At 52.0% G+C, this 20966-nt stretch overlaps 1 protein-coding gene across 5 annotated transcripts in view; it reads left to right on the forward strand.

The window, feature by feature from the left end:
• The window catches only part of LPAR2 (lysophosphatidic acid receptor 2), a 63361-nt gene that overhangs the window by 14282 nt on the left and 28113 nt on the right, over window positions 1-20966 (forward strand). For 2 of the 5 annotated variants that reach the window (XM_075902470.1, XM_075902469.1), the window contains exons 2-3: window positions 13051-13144; window positions 17226-17968. In XM_075902470.1, coding sequence (XP_075758585.1) covers window positions 17236-17968 — 733 coding nt within the window. In that variant the 5' untranslated portion in view covers window positions 13051-13144; window positions 17226-17235. Of the gene's footprint in view, window positions 1-1744; window positions 2003-2042; window positions 2277-12902; window positions 12927-13050; window positions 13145-17225; window positions 17969-20966 lie in introns of those variants that run through there. The other 3 variants (XM_075902468.1, XM_075902467.1, XM_075902471.1) reach the window with 3 other exon arrangements.

Here is a 20966-nt window from a genome sequence, read left to right on the forward strand (position 1 = left end):
ATGGGATCAGACCCCAAAGGATTAGGTGAGCCCCCTTTAGCAATGAAAGAGGGAATGTGCACACTGGTTGCCCCCCCCCCCCTCCCGGTAACAATCCCTTACACTGGGTTTGAAAAGAAAAATGGTTTTACTAAGTTGAAGCAGTAGGATTTAAGAGGTAATAAGTGAAAATAGGCAGCGCAAAGTAAGTTACAAATCAAAAGAAACAAAACTGCTTTGGCTAATTCTCCACTGAAACCTCAGTGCAAACTTAAACTCACCCTAAAACCTCTTTTCCGGCTGCCACTCTAAACCGGAGCTGTCTTCCACGCCCTGAGGTCCCTGGCCCCTTTTTTCAGGTGCAGCCGAGCCAAAAGACCCAGGCTTCCCCTCTCCTATTCTTTTTGTTAAAGAATTGAGGCCCCTCCCTACCAACCATTGCTTAGAGTGAAGGACAAAAGAGAGAGTTTAACAGATGAGGGTAACACCCTCCATGTCTCTCATTCACATTTGAAACTCACAAATTATTCCCCACTCCCTGGCTACGTCTAGACTGGCATGATTTTCTGCAAATGCTTTTAATGGAAAAGTTTTTCCGTTAAAAGCATTTGCGGAAGAGCGTCTAGATTGGCATGACACTTTTTGCAGAAAAGCGTCCGTGCCAATCTAGACGCAGTTTTGCGCAAGAAAGCCCCGATCACCATTTTCGTGATCGGGGCTTTTTTGCGCAAAACAATACCGCGTTGTCTACACTGGCCCTCTTGCGCAAAAGCATTTGTGCCAGAGGGCTTTTGCCCAAACGGGAACAGCATAGTATTTCCGCAAGAACACTGACAATCTTACATGAGATCGTCAGTGTTCTTGTGGAAATTCAAGCAGCCAGTGTAGACAGCTGGCAAGTTTTTCCGCAAAAGCAGCTGCTTTTGCGGAAAAACTTGCCAGTCTAGACGCAGCCCTCATGTCTAATTTTACACACACAAATGGTACATACAACAGAGTAAGATAAACCAAACCAGCAGATCATGTCATGAAGATGGATGGGTTACACGAAATAATTTGCTCAAACCACCTTTGAGTTATGTATATTCATGTCCATGAGTCCATTTCATACAGCATGGGGGGGGGGGGGTCCATCACACAGTCTCAGGGTTCTTTCTGTCTTGGCTTTACACAAATCGCTCTCAGATCTCCTGACATTAAGAAGTGAGGTGATTTTAGTATGCAAAGGGTCTGCCCCGCCCCCGTGGGAGCTTCCCTCTGAGAGGTGCAAAGGGGAGAGGTCCCTTGTTAGTCCCCCCTGCCCCAGGATGTGCATTTCCCCCTTCCCCTGTGTCTTCTCACCCCTTAGTGGAATTACAGCATGAAGGGGTGGGAGGGCCAGATTCCCACATGCAGCCTGGATGTGGAGGTGACTATTGGGGCTGTAGCAGAGCACATTCCCTAGGAAGGAGCAGTCCCAGGTCAGGCTTTGGGGCAAAGGCTGGTGTCTCTAGAGCTGTGGTTCCCAAACTTTTTGGCATCACGTCCCCTTTTCGATTTTTGAGAAACTCTCACGCCCCCTCCCCCAGCAGCAAAACTTGAGCCCCCCCCACCAAAAAAAGAACCCAGGCTGAAAAACAAAAATAGCAGCAAAACTGGGGGGTCTGGGTCGCCTGGCGGCCCCCCCTGGAATTTCTTCACGCCCCCGCACGGGAACGCAGCTCTAGAGGAAGCTCTGCTGAGGACAATCTGCACCACGCCTGACTTTGGAGAGATCGGAGTCCAGCCCTGGCATTAAGGTTACCGCGCGGTGAGGCTCTGAGGGTGGGAGCGGAGAGAACTCCATCTCCGGCGCCCCGATACACATTTCCCGTGAGCTGCGCCCACCCATGCAGGGAGCAGAAACGCGGAGCCGAGAGCGTAGAGCGGCTTGTCCCTGCTCTCGTGGAGGTGCGGGGAACGTGATCTGCAGCCTGCGTGAAGCAGTAAAAGACTCGGATTACGGGGTGGATCAGGTCTCCAGCTTGGCGGATGCCTGCGCCTGGTAAGACCCGCCTAGGGGAGGGCACAAAGAAGGATGGGCTCTTGCAAAGTCCCCTCTCAGAAGTCCGTGTTTCAAAGCTGCCTGAGAGACTGCGGAGCTCGAACATTTCTCTTAAACTTTCCTATTGGCACCAGCTGCCTCTGCTTGGAGGAGCCTCTGTCTCCCAAGGATGGGGCGGTCTCCCCCAGGGATCTCCTTGCTCCGTAGCAGCTCTGGCTTGCTGTGGTGGGGAGGCCAGTGCTAACTCTCTGGGGTGCAGCGGTTGTGCTTTCAGGTAAGATTACGCTTTGGAGTGAAATGCTGTAGTGATGAAGAGCTCTTTTTAAAACAACAGAGTTTTGAATTTCTGTTTGCATTGCAGCAGACGCTATTCAGAAAGCTGGCCTGACCCGTGTGAGAAGGGAACTGGTTCTGGTTTGAGCAGTACTGACTGTGATTATTAGCAGGAGCAAGTCATCCCTGATCATTTCCAGACTACACTGGCTAGCACTGGTCCAGCCATGTGCACCCCATGCCTTCCCAAACCCGAAGGAGATAGGCTGCTCCTTCCAGTATTAAAAGCCAGGAGGTGTGGGCATTTTTATTTTCTGTTAAAAGAATGAGTCTGAACTTGCTGTGAATGCGTCAGAGTTGTGAGCGTAGAAGAGGAGGAAACATGTATGGGGCTAGCAGCTCTGGAGAGGACCTCTTAACAGTGATAGCCGCAGGAGAGTGTGCGAAGGGAGAATTTCTGTCTATTACTAGCCACAGTTGGGTAAAGGGAGAAAACCACATGAATTCTAGGTGATATGATGGCGAAGAGAGTTTGGGACTGTATGGTGGTCAGCTGCCACTGATTTTACCAAATAAGTGCCGGCCAGTGAACACCAAGCTTTGCAAGGCCTTGCCTAGAAAGGGAATGGCCATCCACGGAAACCAGGAAACCCGTGTCTCCTCGTGGCACCAGCTGCAAGCAAATGGAAGCCTTTTGTTTAGTCTGTTGTGTGTAATGATGGGTTGTGGTGATCTCCACCCTGGAGCCTGCTCTCCAAGGCTGGTTTCCTAATTGCAGAGCTGTGCTTGAGATGTCAGGGAAGCTCCCAGGAACATAAGCAATTACTTGTCAACACCTGGGACTCCACCCAGGTCACCAGCTTGCAGAGGTTTAGGCTGTAGCTTCCTTGCGTGTTAGAGAAAGTTGGCAACACTCTGTGAATCTTGCCATATTCTCCAGCGTGTGTTTGTCTAAAGTAGGGGTGGGCAATAATTTTTGACCACGAACCACTTCAGAAATTTTTGAAGTGGCCCCAAGTCACCCCAGAAGGGGCGGGATCAGGACACTTCCATGTTTCCCCACCCTGATTGGCCTGGGGGTGGGGGAGCGTGCAAATTCTTTGACTCCCCCCCCCCCCCCCCAGAGAACCACCAGCTGGCGGTTCCCTCTAGATACCCAGGTCCCTGGCAATGGGAGGAAACTTTGTGTGCTTCCCCCTGCTGCCCCCAGGTCAGTCAGGGCCTGGGGAGGGGGAAAGCACTGAAGTCTCTTGCTCCCTGACCCTGCCCTGCAAGGGAGTGCCTAAGTGCTGAGCTGCTTGCAGGGCGTCCGCAAGCCCTGATTGGCCTGTGGGCAGGGCTGTGTAGAAGCCCTTTTGTCCAGCCCTGGTCTAACACCATGCAGTACCTTAACTAGGTATTTCTGTGCCTGGGCAAAATATTAATTATGTGCCGCCTCTCCTTAGGTTAGCACCCATTGCACTTTTTACTTTTGCAGCTTATTATTTTTATTGACTGCGTCTTTGCGCCCCAATTTATGATGTGCCCAAGGCGAGTACCTTGCTTGCTCCACACTTGTTACAGCCCTGACGCCAGGCTTAAGGCCCTGTCATTTAGGTGAATGCTAAAGAACTGGTTTTCCGTACTTGGATACAATGCATGCAGACCAGGGCTCTTTTCTTCTTATGCAGCTGGGTAAAGAGAAAACAGGGCTTTGCTCTCAGTGAGGGGGAAGTTGAGGCAAGAACGACCATCTAGCCCAGTATCCTGTCTTCGAACAGTGGCCAATGCCAGATGCCCCAGGGGGAGTAGGGAATCAAGTCTTCCCTCTCCTGTCATCCATTTCCAGTCTCTGACAAATAGAGGCTAGGGACACCATTTCTACCCATCCTGCTAATAGCCATTGATGGACCTAACCTCCATGAATTTATCTTGTTTTTCTTTGAACTCTGTTAAAGTCCTGGTCTTCACAACATCCTCTGGCAAGGTGACTGTGCGCTGTGTGAAGAAATATTTCCCTTTATTTGGTTTAAACCCGCCACCTATTAATTTCATATGGCGACCCTTAGTTGTTATGGGAACAAATAAATAACTTTTCCTTATTCACTTTTTCCACACCAGTCATGATTTTGTAGACCTCGATCATAGACCTTAGTCTCCTCTTTTCTAAGATGGAAAAGTATCAGGGGGAGCCGTGTTAGTCTAAATCTGCAAGAACAAGAAGTCCTGTGGCACCTTATAGACTAACAGATGCATCTGATGCAGTGGGTCTTTGCCCACAAAAGCTTATGCTCCAATACATCTGTTAGTCCCAGGGGTGGCCCGTCCATATAGGCGGTCACCTGGGGCGCCAAGTTAAACGGAGCGCCAATGGTGACGCAATATCATTGAGGGGTTTGGAGGTGGGAGCGCTGATTGCATGGTTCTCCTAGGGTGCCACTTGCTGGCAGCTAGTCTAGGGTCGCCCCTGGTTAGTCTTTAAGGTGCCACAGGATTTCTGTTTTTTCTAAAATGAAAAGTCCCAGTCTTTTTAATCTCTCTTAATATGGGACCTGCTCCAAACTCCTACCCATTTTTGTTGTCCTTCTCTGAACCTTTTTCAATGCCAACCTATCTTTTTTGAGATGAGGTGAACAAATATGTATGCGTACCATGGATTTGTACCGAGGCAATAAGATATTCTCCATCTTAGTCTCTATCCCCTTTTTAATGATTCCTAACATTGTTTACTTTTTTGATTGCTGCTTCACACTGAGTGGATGTTTTCAGAGAACTATTCACAATGACTCCAAGATCTCTCTTTTGAGTAGCTAAATTAATCCCCATTATACTGTATGTATAGTTGGGATTATTTTTTCCAATGTGCATTACTTTACATTTATCAACATGAAATTTAATTTGCCATTTTGTTGCCCGGTCGCTTTGGGCATTGCAGTTACCCAGGGAACTATGAAAGCATGCGGTGTGCATAGCAAAGTTTATTGGGCTTGTCAGAGAGTTTCTGAAGAGACAGGCTGGCTAAGGGGATATATCTTATTGGAGACAAGCTTTTCCATCTGCACAAGTTGGTCCAATAAAAGGTGTCACCTCACCCAGTTTGGCTCTCTAATAGCCTGGGACCAGGTTAATCAATATGTGGACCCAGATCACCCGCTGTTTTTGAACACACCCTGAAACATTTACTGCATTTTCTCTGTAGTCAGGATCTTGACCAAGAAATTTGGACGTTGACAAAAAATAATTGACTATCCCTGCCTGGGAGCAATAGGGCTATAAGAGCATGGCTTATAGATAGTGGCCAAAATCTTAATTCTCTGGACAAAATATGATTGGTCTCCATTATCTGGTGGAAGTTCAAGACAATGTTGTCTCAGTATACTTTTTGTCTGATTGAGGTCTGGATGCCATACGCATTAACACCCATGTGGTTTTGTTATTTTCAGTATCCTTTTGACAGAAATAATACAAAATTTGCATGAGGTGTGTGAGTTGGTGTTTCAGAGAATACTGTTGAAAGATGTATCTCTCTCTCTCTCTTGAACTCCTCACAGTATGTAAGCATTTATGTTGTACACAGTGGAAAAAATATGGGTAGATTGAAACCCTTTCATAGCAAAATTCCATGGAAACGAATGCATTTAAACCCTGCTTTCCGTGTGTGCAGCTGGCCGATGTACAAAGTACGGTGTGCCCTTCTTTCCCCCTCCCCAGGGCACTCTGCAGAGAAGTGTATTGTTGTTTCTTCTGCTAAAGTCTCCCTCTTTGTTTTGGCTGGTTTAAGATTTTGCAAATGGCTGACAAGGGAGCTGCTTATATAGGCCCGTCCTTGCTGGTGTGTGAAGATATGGGAGCTCCTAACCAATTCCTTTCCCAAAGAGACATCCCCGGGGGCTCCCTGGCTGTCTGTTTCTCCCAGTGGTTTCCTCTCAGGGTAGTCTACATAGCAACGTTATTTTGAAATCACTTCACGTCTACACAGTGGGTGTCATTTCCAAACCATGTTGAAATACTGTCAAGCTGGAGGACTTCTTTCTTTGCCTCCTGTAGGAGGAGTAAGGGGAGTCGGAGGAAGAGTGCTCTATTTCACAGTAAGTGCTGTGTAGATGCTCCCAATTTTGAAATAAGCTCAGACCCTGTTTACATACGCAATTGACATAACTCAAAATAATCTAGGCCACTGGTGCCCAATGCGGTGCCCGCCATGGCGCCCACCGGGGCATTTTCGGGCCTGCCCCCGGGCGTGTGGCACATGGGCAGCTCCTGCCCCCGGTTGCGCGGCGCGTGCGTGGCCCCTGCCCCAAGTGTGCTGCGTGTGTGCTGTGCCGGCCCCGGGTGCATGGCGCATGTGAGGCCCTGCCCCCGGTTGCGCGGCGCGTGCGTGGCCCCTGCCCCAGGCCTGCTGCGTGTGCGCTGTGCTGGCCCCGGGTGCAAGGTGCATGGCGCATGGGCGGCCCTGCCCCTGGGTGCGCAGCGCATGTGCAGCCCTGCCCCTGGGTGCCTTGCAGCCCCAAAAGGTTGGGGACCACTGATCTACGCAAATTGAGCTAAGCCCTGCTTGCACCCTCACTGTCTGTCCCTAATCTTTCTTCCTATCATTCCCTCCTATTGCTGGTCAGCTAGTTGTCTTAAGTTTCCCCACCCTTGCAGATTGTAAAACGGGCTCCCACCCTCAAGCAAGCTGTGGTTGGAGCAGCTGCATGGTAGCGTGTAAGGTACGCTTACAGGACAGCTTCATGCTGCTGGCTTAGAAGGCAGAGCAAGCATGGGTTTGTGGTTACAGCATTGCAGGGACTTGAGGTTACCAAGCTTGGCGGGGAGCATGGGGGAGGCCAGGTGGGGCCAGAGGATGCACTGGTAGCGGAAGCTCAAGGGCGGCTGTCATTGGCTCCTTCCCCACTCTGGCACGATAAATGCAGAAGTGGGGGCCAGCAAACGTAACCCAAAACCTTATCTACCAGGCTTTGGTATAAAATTTCCCCCAAAATCTTAAAACCCTAGATTTGGGGGGATAAAATCTCCGTTGTCACCACTCAAATATTGATGTGAAAAATCAGGGGAGAGATCCCTTGGGAAATCTCAGCCCTAAAGTACAAACCAGGACACCACCATTAACCAATCCCAGGTTCATAAAAAGAAAAGAGAAAGAACGTTTATTGTCATCACAATATTCTTGGTGCTAGCATAATGACCAGATGGAAAAGTAACACAATAATATACTCATGGAGAAACTCCGTGGGCCTAGAACTTAGTTACAAAAGAAAGCCAAAACATCAGATCCTATTTCCCAAACCATAAAACAATCAAACCTAATGGATTTATCTAAACTTCACCCTACTTACAGAAAGTGAAGAATTGTTTCTTGGAGAGACAGACATGTCTGTCTCCCTCAATAGCTGGAAGGAACTCCCCAAAAGCAGGGAAAAACCAGAACAATTCCTTTGTCCTGGTGAAATTCCTACCTACATTCCCATTGGCCGCTCTACCTGGCTAGGTGTAGTTAACCCAGGGCAGCTTCATGCTGCTGGCTTAGAAGGTAGCTGGCTTAGAAAGGCCAGACCACAGCTCTGTGCCTCAGTTTACCATCTGTAAAAATGTGGATGATGATACATTCCTACCTCCCTGAGGTGTGCTAAGTTAAATTCCCAAATGCTTGTGCTGCAACCAGACTCTCTGGTGATCGAGCTATATGTGTAAGTGAAGAGATTGTCTTTAGCTGAGCTTTCGAACCCGGCTTCTTTTGTGTTGTGCCTATGCTTCCAAAAGCTGCTCTGCATGTTTGCACAATTAGCTGGGTGTGTGGGGAGAGGCGGGTGGGGCACAGCTGATAACCAGGTTGGACTGGCTATACAGCCACTCCGCAACTTACTAACACACTGACTTATGATGCCCATCTGTACTTACGACCAACCTCCCATTAACCCCATTATAATATTTTCGAGTTGAGAACCATGTACGTCAAGTTTTTCGAACAGCGCGGGCAACGCGTTTAAGGGTATTTCCGAATTACAACCAAATAGAGTTATGACCAAGTGTTTGGAACGTAACGCATTCGTAAGTTGGGGACTGCCTGTAGTGACCTCATTACTGGGTTACTAACAATATTGTGAGCAGGGCAAATTCTGCTCCCTGCACTGGTAGACTCTGAACATCCTGGAAAAGGAGGAAGTGTTGCTTACTAGCTGGAGTGGATGGGATGCTCCTGGACTTTGTTCTGCTTTCAGTCCTGGGCAGCAGCCTCATCAACTCAACTAGGGAGCTACAAGTCAGTTCATGGCTGGGGATGAGGTTCTGTTCTCTTCTCTATCAGGCTGGCCCTTTGGTTGTAACTGAGCCATTTTACCTTTGTGTTTCCATAACCCTCATCCACAAAATGCGGAAACCAATACCTTAAGAGAGCAATGAGGATTGACGAGTTCTGTGAAGCCCGGCCTTACAGGTTTGGGGCAGCTAGTACTAAAGAAGGAAAAATACATACAAAAATTGTCAGCTGTTGTTCACTGGCTCTGAGCTGAGTTTACCTCTGCTTTGTCACCTTAGAGAACCAAGATGCTGGTAGGGTTGTGTGTGTAATAGGCTTCTCCTCATCTCATTTGCTTGTTTCTGGGACTGTTCTTTCATAGTCTTTTAATGAGGAGAGAATTCTTAATTAACTCCTCATTATCCTGATCTCAAGCCGAGCAGGCAGGTGTCAGGGGAGAGCAGCTGAAAGGTTGCAAAACACAAACCCTGGTTTCTCCATACAAACAGTTTTGTGCCACTCCATGTGGGATGTTGGCTGCAGAAGGAAATGATGATGGGGCTTGAAATTACACTGGATGACAGGCACCTTCATCTTGTACAGCTTCTCCCATGCAGACTGCAACACAATATTTCAGACAGCAAAATAGCAGCGAGTAACAGGGAGGGGAGAGGAGGAAAGAGGTTTCAGTGAAGGCACGTGACAGTTCATATTTGTTCTGGCAAGTCACGGAGGAGAGGCAGGGAGGTTGCTCTGGAGCACTGTAGCTGCAGTGGAGAAGGCTCTTGCACAGTGGTGAGGGAGAGTAGATGCTGTGCAAGGGAGGGTAATAGGCAGAGAAAGGGAGTAAGAAGGCCTGTGAGGTCTGCTGAACTCCCTGTGGCTTGAGGTTCAGCCAGATGCATGAGTACCCCCAGAGATGTTACAGAGGGTACATCAGCTCCTCTAGATACTTGCCTAGTTCACGAGAGGCAGCTTAAAAACCCTAGCAAAGCCACTACAAACTAAAGTTTCTGACTCCCGCTACTGTCTACTGCACAATGAAATGCAAGTACAATATTTCTAGTCAAGTGATTTATTTTAAAATGTGCTAAAAATGAGAAGATAAGCCTCTTTCAGTACTTGTGTGCCAGGACAACCCCGCCTGACCCTGTTCTGCCCTTTCCCCACTCACCACCCTTGCTCTGCCCTTTCTCTGCCTCTTCCCCCACCCCCAGGTGATGACTCGTGGGGCCAGAGTTCCAGCTCCCCACGCACACTCACCACCAATGATGTGGGGAGCAGAGCAAGGTGGTCCCAGCTGGCTCTGCTCCCCAGGCTGCTTCTCTGCGCTTTCCAGTGGTGAGTGTGAGGTGGTCCCACCCCTCCTCTGAGCAATGCAGCTGGGGGAGCAGAGCAAGCTGGTGTCATTGATCTGCTTGTCCTGCTGCTGCTGGGAGGGTGGGGGCCCCGGCCCCTGCTGTGGGCATCAGACTCCTCCCCAGTCTCCTCCCCAGCTGCTGGCTGGTCCCTGGCCACGGCATGTGACACACATGCCCCCACGTGTAGCCTGTGGCCGAAGGGATTTAAATCAAGGCTTTGAGAACAGTTTGGGGATCTGGAGCCCTCTGAGCAGGGGATGGGGTCAGGGCGTCCCATTGTTGTTGGGGCTCAGTCCCTGTGTGCAGGCGCCTGCACAGTGCTGAGGGAGCAGGGGATGCCTCGCTGGAGGTGGGATGCACAGTTGCATGCCTGCTGGTGCTGGGGAAATCCAGTGCAGATGTAGCTGAGCGATTCTTCTCTGCAGCTGTAGTAACTGCGCCATTAAAGGACAGGCCAGGCCCTGCTTAGCCTAGCCCTAGAAGCAGACATCCTGCTGAGTTACAGACCCATTTCTGCGCTGAGAGCTGGCCCTGTTTGTGTCGGCACTCTAATGCCGTGTGGGTGGGAGAACTCTCTAAACCAGTCGGCATTTTTCCCAAACAAACCCACTGCCACTGTTAGGGTCTGACTTTGCCTCAGCTCGGGCACCTGATTCCCCATCAGCTTCACCCCAGTGGCTGAGAAGTGAATCTTAGGAGAGACCCGCCACCTAGCTACTGCCAGACCCTGCATGAGGCTTCCAAGTGAGATGAGCAGCCTTTCCTGACACTAGCAAGGCAGCAGGAGCCTGTCTCTCTAGGACAGTGGTCGCCAACCTTTTTACACCCAAGATCACTTTTTAAATCTCAGAACAGGCAAAGATCTACTGCCCTGCTCCTTCCTTGAAGCCCCGCCCCTTCCTTGAAGCCCCACCCTCTCTATTCTCCTCCTGTCCATCACTTGCTATCCCCAGCCCTTACTTACACACTCTGATAAACAGTTTATTTTTAAATTATTGTGATATATAAAATTAAAATCACGGGTTTATAGTTATGAAATAAATGGTCTGTTTTTATTCATGCTATTTACATTTAAAATGAAGCATTTATAATTATACATTTTGTGGGGACAGAGTTCTGCGGCTGGGGGCAGGGGAGAAGGAACAGGGTGCTGGCAGGGGAGAGGAGAAGGAGCAGGGTTCTGCAGCAGGGGGCAGGGTGCCGTGGGGACAGAGTGCGGGGAGTGGGGACGGGAATAGGGACAGAGTTCTGTAGCTGGGGACAAGGGGCGGGGTGCCAGTGGAGGCAGAGAGTCTCCTGCATCTGCCTCCTCCCAGGATTCCTCCCCCCCTTCAGAGAGAAGCCAGCGTGTGCCTCCTCCGGGGCCAACCCCCCCGTGGCTCAGGAAAACCCCACGTGCACCTTCCTCGTGGCCGACCACTGCACAGAGACAGGGGCGGATGAGAGTGCCATGGGGCCCCCTCTTTGACACAGCGCATGCGCCGTGGTGCCAAGGCGCATGCGCGGGGCCCGGGACAGCCGCCCCGCTCGCCTGGCCCTAAATCCACCGCTGCACAGAGAAGCCCCCCACGCGCGCCTGCCCCGAGGCCGACACCTTCCTCCCCTCCCCCCGCACAGGGAAGCCCTGCATGCGCCTGCCCCAGGGCTGACTCACCCCTCCTGTGCGGTGCAGGGAGCCGATGCTCCCTCCTGCAGTGCACCCGGCAGAGGAGCTAGCGCACTTCTGGAATCACCAGAAGTGGCGCTCAGCTAGAGGACTTCTGTCCATCCTGGGAAGCCGACACTACCTCCATTTTCACTTGAGGTAGGTAGTGGGGCTTCTCGGGGGTGGGAGGGAAATGGGGGCGGGGCGGACAGGACACCTCGCGATCGACTGGTCAAGGCCTCGCGATCGACCTGTTGGTGACCACAGCTCTAGGACATGGGTTCCCAAACTGGGGGGTGTGCCCCCCTGGGGGGGGCTTGAAGAAATTCCAGGTGGGGCGTGAGGTCACCCAGACCCCCGTCAACCTTGCCTTGTGTAGCTACAGGTGGCGAGAAGTGCCCCAGCCCCAGGATCCACTTTGCTGATGTGCTGCAGCAGTTGAGCAGTCTGTGGAGCGTGGTGCTGGGCTGCCCCTTGAGAGACCAGCCTTGCAGCGCCCATCCCCTCTACAGCATGAGTAAAACGTGGGAGCGGAGGGCCAGTTAGGACCAGGCAGGGATTGCCATCGGGCACTGAGCAGCAAAGGCAGAGCAGTACACTGGCCAGCAGGAGCAGCAGTGCTGGGGCACTGAGGAACAGCTGCAGGAAATCAAAGGCGTAGTTAGATTTCTGTGCAACTGCCAAGCGCCTTTGTTCTGCTTTCTCTTAACTTTCTGCAGCCCAGCAGCTGGAGCAACAGCACTCCTTGCAGCCCTGTCTGCCACACAGGCTGCCGGGTCTGGATGCAGACACCCCGAGGGGGAACCCCTTATCAGGCCTGAGCTCTTTCCGGAGTTGTGCTGCATTCTCAGCACAGTTTTCCTGGAGTTGGTTCTGCTCTGGGGCCCCTGCATGTCCCTGGCACTAAGGCAGACCCCCAATTGGCTTTTCCCTTGTCCTTGCGCAAAGGCCTTGTGGCAAGTGCGTGGCATGACTGGTGAGTCCCATGCTTCCCCTTGATGAGGTGGGTCAGAGCGCCATCCCTTGCCTCTATTCCTGGGCATTGTGCACTCTACTTGAGCCATGGTGAGGGAGGGGTCTAGGTTACAGCCCCAGCCCCTCTGAGTCTGTGCGGATTCCCCCACCCCTTAATGCTGCGGGGGGGGGCGGGGGGTCTCCATTCCTCTTGTTCTCTGGCCTTTCAGCAACATGCCTTCAGACTCCAGTCCTTTCTCACTCCACCCCATCTGCCTGACGGGTTTATTAGGTTCCTCACAGGGCCTTAATTGGCTACAGGTGCTTCAGTTGGCCTCTAGAAGCCTTCCCTAGCCTACAGGGAACCACGCCTTTATTAGCCACGGGCTTACATAACTCCCCTGTAGCCCTCTGGCTGCCTCTGGGCCCTGCTGCATCACAGACTGTACAAGGCCATGGAGCATCAAACATCTGGTGTGGGAGGGGTGGGGGAAGGGCTGCTATATTAGCAGCCCATGTGGCTTCCTGTTCTTAGACTCGTGGTGGTATTGGAGGGTGTGGCTTGACCTACCAAGGCTTTTTCCTTTTCTGTTTATAGGGTAGGTGCTCTCAGAACACTGCTGTGGGGCGGCTCAGCCAGTGTCTACAGGAGCAGCCCTTCCATCGCTGGAGTAGCCCCCGCTCAGAAAGCAGTAAGTAGGTCACTAGAAGAATTCTTCCTTTGACTTGCCTTTGACTTCTCCAGGGTTTGCTGCTCCTAACCTTTATAGGTGGTGCATGGGGGGCACGAGGGGCACATACCCCCAAATGCCATGGCCAGGAGGGGCAAGGGACTAGCAGCTGGCAGGACCAGAGCCTCTGGGTGGCTCAGGAGCTGGGGGGGTTGGTGCCTGCAGCTGGGGTCTAGCCCCCTTGCCCCCGCACTCACTGGCAACGGGGGGGAAAGCAGAGCACGGTGGCCCCAGTGCACTCCACTCCCACACTCACCAGTGAGAAGTGGAGCAATGCGGCCGAGGGAGCAAAGCAAGCTGGGACCATGTTGTCTGTGTCCCCTGCTGCTACTGGTGAGTGTGGGGGGGACCCCTGTTGCCCAGGTAGTCCCCTGGGCCACACTGCTTGGAGGAGGAATCATAGAGCTGGAAGAGACCTCAGGAGGCCATCAGGTCCAGCCCCCTGCTCTAGGCAGGACCAATCCCAACTAAACCAACCCGGCCAGGGCTTTGTCAAGCCGAGACTTAAACACCTCTAGGGATGGAGACTCCACTACTTCCCTAGGGAACCCATTCCAGTGCTTCACCACCCTCCTAGGGAAATAGTTTTTCCTAATATCCAACGTGGACCTCTCCCACTGTGATGGACCAGGCCAGGTCTGGGCACAGCTGAGAGCATCTGCTCAGGGCAAATTGCTCAAATTCGGGGCTCTCTATAGCCCCCAGACTGGGGACTTTCCCAAATAGGCCACAAACCAGTCCCACCAAGCGCCTCAGCTGCCTGCCTGGCCAGCCAGAAGCCTCACTAGCAAAACTCCTCCAACACTCCAGCAATATCTGTGCCCCAGATGGCCCTGGGCCTCATACACAGGTGAGGGTTTTAGAACCCAATCTCACCTTCCCTGAACAAGTTCTGTCCGGTTCCAAGAAACCAGCCACAGATCCCAAGTCAATTTACACTCTGGACCTTACCCACAATATCACGCTGAGCCAATCCTTTAGAATCTAACATCTAAAGGTTTATTACTAAAAGAAAGAAAAGCCTGAGAGCAAGGTTGTTAAAGTATCATATATTACATGCATCAAATCTCCCAGTTCTCAATGCAGGCTTGCAGCAGAGATGTCACAGCTGCTGGCTTACATCCTGCTGGCTTACAGCTGTGTGCATCCTATGTCTGGATGGGTCCACAGTTCTTCCCGGCTCAAGATTCCCTGCGAGGCTGCATCTGGGATCAGGAGGTCACCTGGCCAGTGGCCCATCCCTGTGCTCCCTGCTGGTAGCCCTTAGGTATATGTCACCGTACTTGAGGTGTATCCTTGGCCTGTGGAGGGCTATTGTTCCATAGCGGCTTGCTCATTAGCATGTCCATAGGTTGAGCTTTGCCCATTTCTCAGCCACATACTGAGACACATTAGCTGCATCTAGACTGGCAAGTTTTTCTGCAAAAGCAGCTGCTTTTGTGGAAAAACTTGCCAGCTGTCTACACTGGCCACTTGAATTTCTGCAAGAACACTGATGATTTCATGTAAGATTGTCAGTGTTCTTGTGGAAATACTATGCTGCTCCCATTCAGGCAAAAGCCCTCTTGCGCAAATGCTTTTACGCAAGAGGGCCAGTGTAGACAACGTGGTCTTGTTTTGCGCAAAAGAGCCCCGATCGTGAAAATGGCGACCGGGGCTTTCTTGCACAAAACCTCGTCTAGATTGGCCACGGACGCTTTTCCACAAAAAGTGCTTTTGCCGAAAAGCGTCTGTGCCAATCTACATGCTCTTTTCCGCAATGCTTTTAACGGAAAAATTTTTCCGTTAAAAGCATTTGCGGAAAATCATGCCAGTCTAGACGTAGCCATTCAGTACTCATATAAAGTACATGCTTATAACTTCACACTCTGGGTATGTCTACACTACCCTCCTAGTTCGAACTAGGAGGGTAATGTATGCATACCGCACTTGCTAATGAAGCCCGGGATTTGAATTTCCCGGGCTTCATTAGCATAAGCGGGGAGCCGCCATTTTTAAATCCCCGCTGCTTCGATCCCCGTGTAGCGCGGCTACACGGGGCTCGAACTAGGTAGTTCGGACTAGGGTGCCTATTCCGAACTACCGTTACTCCTCGTTTCACGAGGAGTAACGGTAGTTCGGAATAGGACCCTAGTCCGAACTACCTAGTTCGAGCCCCGTGTAGCCACGCTACACGGGGTTCGAAGCAGCGGGGATTTAAAAATGGCGGCTCCCCGCTTATGCTAATGAAGCCCGGGAAATTCAAATCCCGGGCTTCATTAGCAAGTGCGGTATGCATACATTACCCCGCTAGTTCGAACTAGCGGGGTAGTGTAGACATACCCTCAGACATTATACAATCACATGAATAGCATATATGGAATCAGAAGAAAGTAAGCTTCTATTTGACACCTCACATGGCCTCCTTTGTACCACTTTTAGGGCCAACACCCCCCGACGGGGGCAGCAGTGATCTGGCTGCTTCCCTAAAATCCAGTAACATGACACCCACCACAACTTGAGACCATTGCTCCTTGTTCTGCCATCCCTCACTACTGAGAACAGCCTTTGTCCTGCCTCTTTGGAACCTCCCTTCAGGAAGTTGAAGGCTGCTCTCAAATCCCCCCTCACTCTTCTCTTCTCCAGACTAAACAGACCCAACTCCCTCAGCCTCTCCTCATAGGTCATATGCTCCAGCCCCCTCATCATTTTGGTTGCCCTCCGCTGGACCCTCTCCAATGCATCCATATCCTTCCTGTAATTGGAGGCCCAGAACTGGACACAGTACTCCAGATGTGGCCTCCCCAGAGCCGAGTAAAGAGGAATAATGACATCTCTGGATCGACTGGCAGTGCTCCTCTTAATGCAACCTAGTATGCCATTAGCCTTCTTGGCTACAAGGGCACACTGTTGACTCATATCCAGCTTCTCATCCACTGTAATCCCCAGGTCCTTTTCTACAGAACTGCTACTTAACCAGTTGGTCCCCAGCCTGTAACTGCTTGGGATTCTTCCGTCCCAAGTGCAGTACTCTGCACTTGTCCTTGTTGAACCTCATCAGATTTCTTGTGGCCCAATCCTCCAGTTTGTCTAAGTCATTCTGGACTCTATCCCTGTCCTCCAGCGTGTCTCTCTCTCCCCCTAGCTTAGGGTCATCTGCAAACTTGCTGAGGGTGCAATCCATCCCTTCATCCAGGTCATTAATAAAGATGTTGAACAAAACTGGTCCCAGAACCGATCCTTGGGGCACACCGCTAGAAACCAACCGCCATCCTGACATCGAGCCATTGATCACTACCCGCTGGGCCCGACCTTCCAGCCAGCTTTCTAACCATCTTACTGTCCATTTATCCAATCCACATTCCCTTAACTTGCTGGCAAAAATGTTGTGGGAGACCATATCAAAAGCCTTGCTAAAGGAGAGAGGCAGGGCTGGAGTAGAGCAATGGCAGGGAGAGAGAGGGCCTGGGATGAAGAGGGGGATGTCCCTGCCATTCCCCAGGCTGGGGGAGTGGTCATGTGGCCCCCATATCTCCCTTCACCAGTTACCTCTGCTATCCATGGCACTTGGAGGATGAAGTTTTTCACAACTGAGCAATAAAGTAGGCCAGATCTTAGAGTGTTGTCCCAGTGTGGGTGTCTCAGGGATTGGAAACAGGGCTACTTTGCATGCTACTGGGCCAGCACATTTGTAGAATTGTTGGTGATGCCCAGAATGGGTCCACGTGCCTTTCCCGGCCCTGCCGGGGTGGGAGGGAGTTTAGGTGGGGGAGGGTTATGGACTCTAGGAGGGAGTTTGGGTGCAGGCTCTGGGTGTGGGCAGCGATGGGGGTGCAATAGGGAGTGAGGGGTGCAGGCTGTGGGAGGGTGTTTGGGGATTGGGGAGCTGAAGGGTGCGGTGCTTACCTTGGGGCACCCCCTCTGGCAGCGGCTCCTATGTGGAGGGCCCGGGGGGGGGGGGTCTCCATGCGATGCTGCCTAGGATATTCCTGGTGCCCAGGAACTATGGGCCCATAAACTTGCCACGCTGGGTTGAACTAACCCTGTTTTCTCCTGCCTGCAGGACTGTGACGATGACCCGCTGCTTCGACAATGAGAGTGTGGGGTTTTTCTACAACAACAGCCAGAAGGAGCTGACCTCCTACTGGAGGACCAAGGATGTCTTGGTTGTTACTCTGGGCCTGACAGTCAGCGTCATCGTGCTCCTGACCAACCTGCTGGTCATCACCGCCATCATCATCAACCGGCGCTTCCACTACCCCATCTACTACCTGCTGGGGAACCTGGCGGCCGCGGATCTCTTCGCTGGCGTCGCCTACATGTTCCTCATGTTCCACACGGGGCCCCGGACAGCAGGGCTCTCCCTCCGCACCTGGTTCATCCGGCAGAGCCTACTGGACACCAGCCTGACCGCCTCCGTGGTGAACCTGCTGGCCATCGCCGTGGAGCGGCACCAGACAGTCTTCACCATGCAGCTGCACAGCACAATGTCCAACCAGCGGGTGGTGATTCTGATCTGCTGCATTTGGGTCACCGCCCTGCTGCTTGGTCTCATCCCATCCTACGGCTGGCACTGCCTGTGTGATCTGAGCAAGTGCTCCCGCATGGCACCCCTCTACAGCAGGAGCTACTTGATCTTCTGGGCCATCTCCAACCTGGTCATCTTCCTCATCATGGTGGTGGTCTACTCGCACATCTTCATCTATGTCAAGAGGAAGATAACGCACATGTCCAAACACACCAGCTTCCACCCCCGCTACAAGGAGACCATGATCAATCTCACCAAAACCGTCGTCATCATTCTCAGTGAGTTGTTTCCCGCTCAGTGCGGCTCCTCCCCGTGTCTGCCTGGGTCTTGGGGGAGGTGTTTTGAGCCACCCTCCTCCTCCTCTGGGACTCCAGGGGGATGGTTTGCCTCTGGTGTAACTTAGAGCAGCCTCAAGACTCCCCTACCCTACCTGCAACTGGAGTGGCTCCCATGGGGGTGTTTAGGGCAACACTGAGGTGGCAATAACTATGTCCCCTTGTCCTCTCCCACAGTGCCACCAACACACCCTGGAAGATGCAAGGGGGCAGCTATGCTATCCGTATGCCACTGAGGGATTCCTGCAGGCTGGGAAAGTCCTCAGGCCTGCTGTATTTCAGCACAAAGGGGTGGTGCAGGGGTTAAGAATCCAGCCCTCTGGCCCGTAAAAAGAAGGCTGTTTTTTTCTGGTGTCCTGCGTGTGTTTTAGTGGTATGGCCTGCGTAATGGAGAGAAGCTGATCCCCAGCTGTCTACTACAGCCGTCCGTTTTAGTACACAGTGGTTCTGATGTCAAAGTAGCTTTGTTCCTTTCTATCCTGCTGGAGCATCACAAGTGACAAAGGAAGTTCTGTGCACAAGTGACAGTCCTTGCCACCAATAGTGCAGGTGTAAAGCACAGGGTCAGAGGATGGAGCTGGGGCACTGATAGCCCTTGCGACCTGCTGCACTTTCTTGTTTCCTCTCCTTCCGCCATCTCTCTTCAGTCTCTTTGACTACAGTGTGGCCTGTTACCTGCTGCATCTTCCCAGCTTGGAGTGCTGATTTTGAAGGTTTTCGAGTCCCTTTTGTCCAGGTCCTGGCTGCTCTGCGTAAACACTAAAGCCACCAGAAGGGGCTCTCTGTGAGAGCCTCTGGGCCAGCCCCTCTGTGGCTATCCATTGAGAAGCACCACAGAGATCTGGCAAAATACCCCAAGAGAATCTGGCCCAAGGTTTGTCCTAGTCTCCCTGGCCAGTGATGTGCATTGGGGGGGCGGCTGCTGCTGCTGTCCTGCACTCCAGCGGCAGCTGCCCGTTAATGTCTTGGAGTGTAATAGTCTGTACAAGTCTTTGGGGAGTTTGAGGTGAAAGGCATCAACCATAAAGGGGATATTAGTTATAATTTATAACCATGCAGGCTGCAGCGCTGGGGTGCTGTTGCAGTGCCAGCAGGACCTTGTTGCAGGGTGCCTGGCAACTGCAGGTCTATTTCGAGGAAATCTGTTGATTCTTTTATCATTACTTTGTATTTACCACACCTAAAGTACTCCATCTGCAGTGAATCACCATGTTAAGCATCTCTGCAGCCCAGCTCAGACTGAGCCTGTGGTCAAACTCCCTGGCTTGCAAACCTCCCCTGATAAGTGCAGAATTTGCTCAGTCAGGGAAACCTTCAAGCTGCAAACAGGCTACTCCCTGCAAACTCCTGCTGACAGAGCTGGGCCCCGGAGGGGGAGGGGGCAGCAGGAATCAGTTGTCTCCCTAGTGCAGCAGAATTATTCCTTGTTTTTGAGTAGTGGAAGAGAATGAGCCTTCTTATCCTCTTGCAACTTGCTAGCAGGGTGCTAGGGCTTTGTGTCTTGCATGCTAGATCCCTCCCGCCGTGTGGCCTGCTGCCAGCTTGTGCCCATAATTGCCTAGAAATCAATCGGCAGCTATAGACAAGTTCAGCGGGTCTGGGACATGTTTTGTTTTGTTTATTTTGCAGTCAGGAACAGGGCAGATTATTTTCCACCCTCCAGAACAGTCGTTCACCTTGGGCGGACATTACTGGCATGTGGGGAAGGAGGGAAGATTTCTGGCGGCTTCGCTGGATCATCTAAGATACGGGGAGAGAGGGACACAGACCTAATCCACCTTTCTGTTGCAAGGATCCCTTTCCAACGTTTCGCTGCCCCTGGAACTGGAAACCAGCAGGGGAGAGCCTGGAGGAGAGGCTCTGTGCTGGTTTGCAGCGTGCTGGGGCTGGTGGCTAAGAGGAGCTGATCAGTTCCTTGCGAGGAACCGGGGCCTTCTGCCCATCATAAGGGGATTGTATGGAGGAGATGGAGAGGACTTGCCCAATGCCCTTAGCATCCCATAGCGGAGTGCTAGGTTCTGCCCTTGTCAGGAAGGAAATGACAGAGCCAGCTCTTCACCCAGACATCTGAGCAAGGGGGGCGTGGGGGCGGACCCTAGGGGGCTTTACTACTCAGAGCCGCGACATGCCCGTTAATGTCACAGCTCAACACGTGCTGCCAGTGCGGCTAATGCAGAGATTTCCTGGGATACTCTCCTTCCCCAGCTCCACAGGCTTCTGCAAACTTGGCCTTCTCCAGAGATGGATCTTCCCCTTGCGCACTGGGGAGGCAGGGCCGACTTATCCAGTAGGCACAGTGCCTAGGACCCGCGATACTCTTAGGGGCCCATGAAAATGTTTTAATTTCTTTTAAAATCAGAAGCTTAGTGACTGTAAACTGTATGGCCACTCGGCCATGATGGCGGATAGGAGGCCCCTCCGCCTCAGCGCAGTCTACTTCTCACAATAAGCGAGGTACGTACTTCGACTGCGTTGGTATGAAGACGAATATAATCCACCCTGGATTACAGTCGTCTTTATAACAACGCAGTTGTCAAATATAATTTTTCATATTTTTTTTATGGAGGAAGGGGGCCACGAAGGCAAAAGTGCCTAGGGCCCACGGAAGTCATAATACGGCCCTGTGGGGAGGGTGTGATGGCTGGTGGGAGGGTTAGAGACCCGCAGGGGAAGCAAGATTGGACAGCTGTGGGTAAGGGATCAGATAGGCCACTGATGGTAAAGATGGGAGCAAAGGGGCAGGGAGGATGGCGGAGACTGGGGAGATGCAGCATGTTGGTGAGGAAAGGCATGTCATGCTGCCCATGACAACAGCAGCAGGATTCCCTGAGTCCAGATTGCACCGCAGAGCAGATGAACCGCTGGTCGGGCTCCAGGCTGTGCTCAAGCCGAGCACCCCAGGGGAAGCTAGGCAGCGGGAGATGTTCTCCCAAACACCATG

The sequence above is a fragment of the Pelodiscus sinensis genome, chromosome 19, assembly GCF_049634645.1.
Source record: "Pelodiscus sinensis isolate JC-2024 chromosome 19, ASM4963464v1, whole genome shotgun sequence".
NCBI classification, from domain to species: domain Eukaryota; kingdom Metazoa; phylum Chordata; order Testudines; family Trionychidae; genus Pelodiscus; species Pelodiscus sinensis.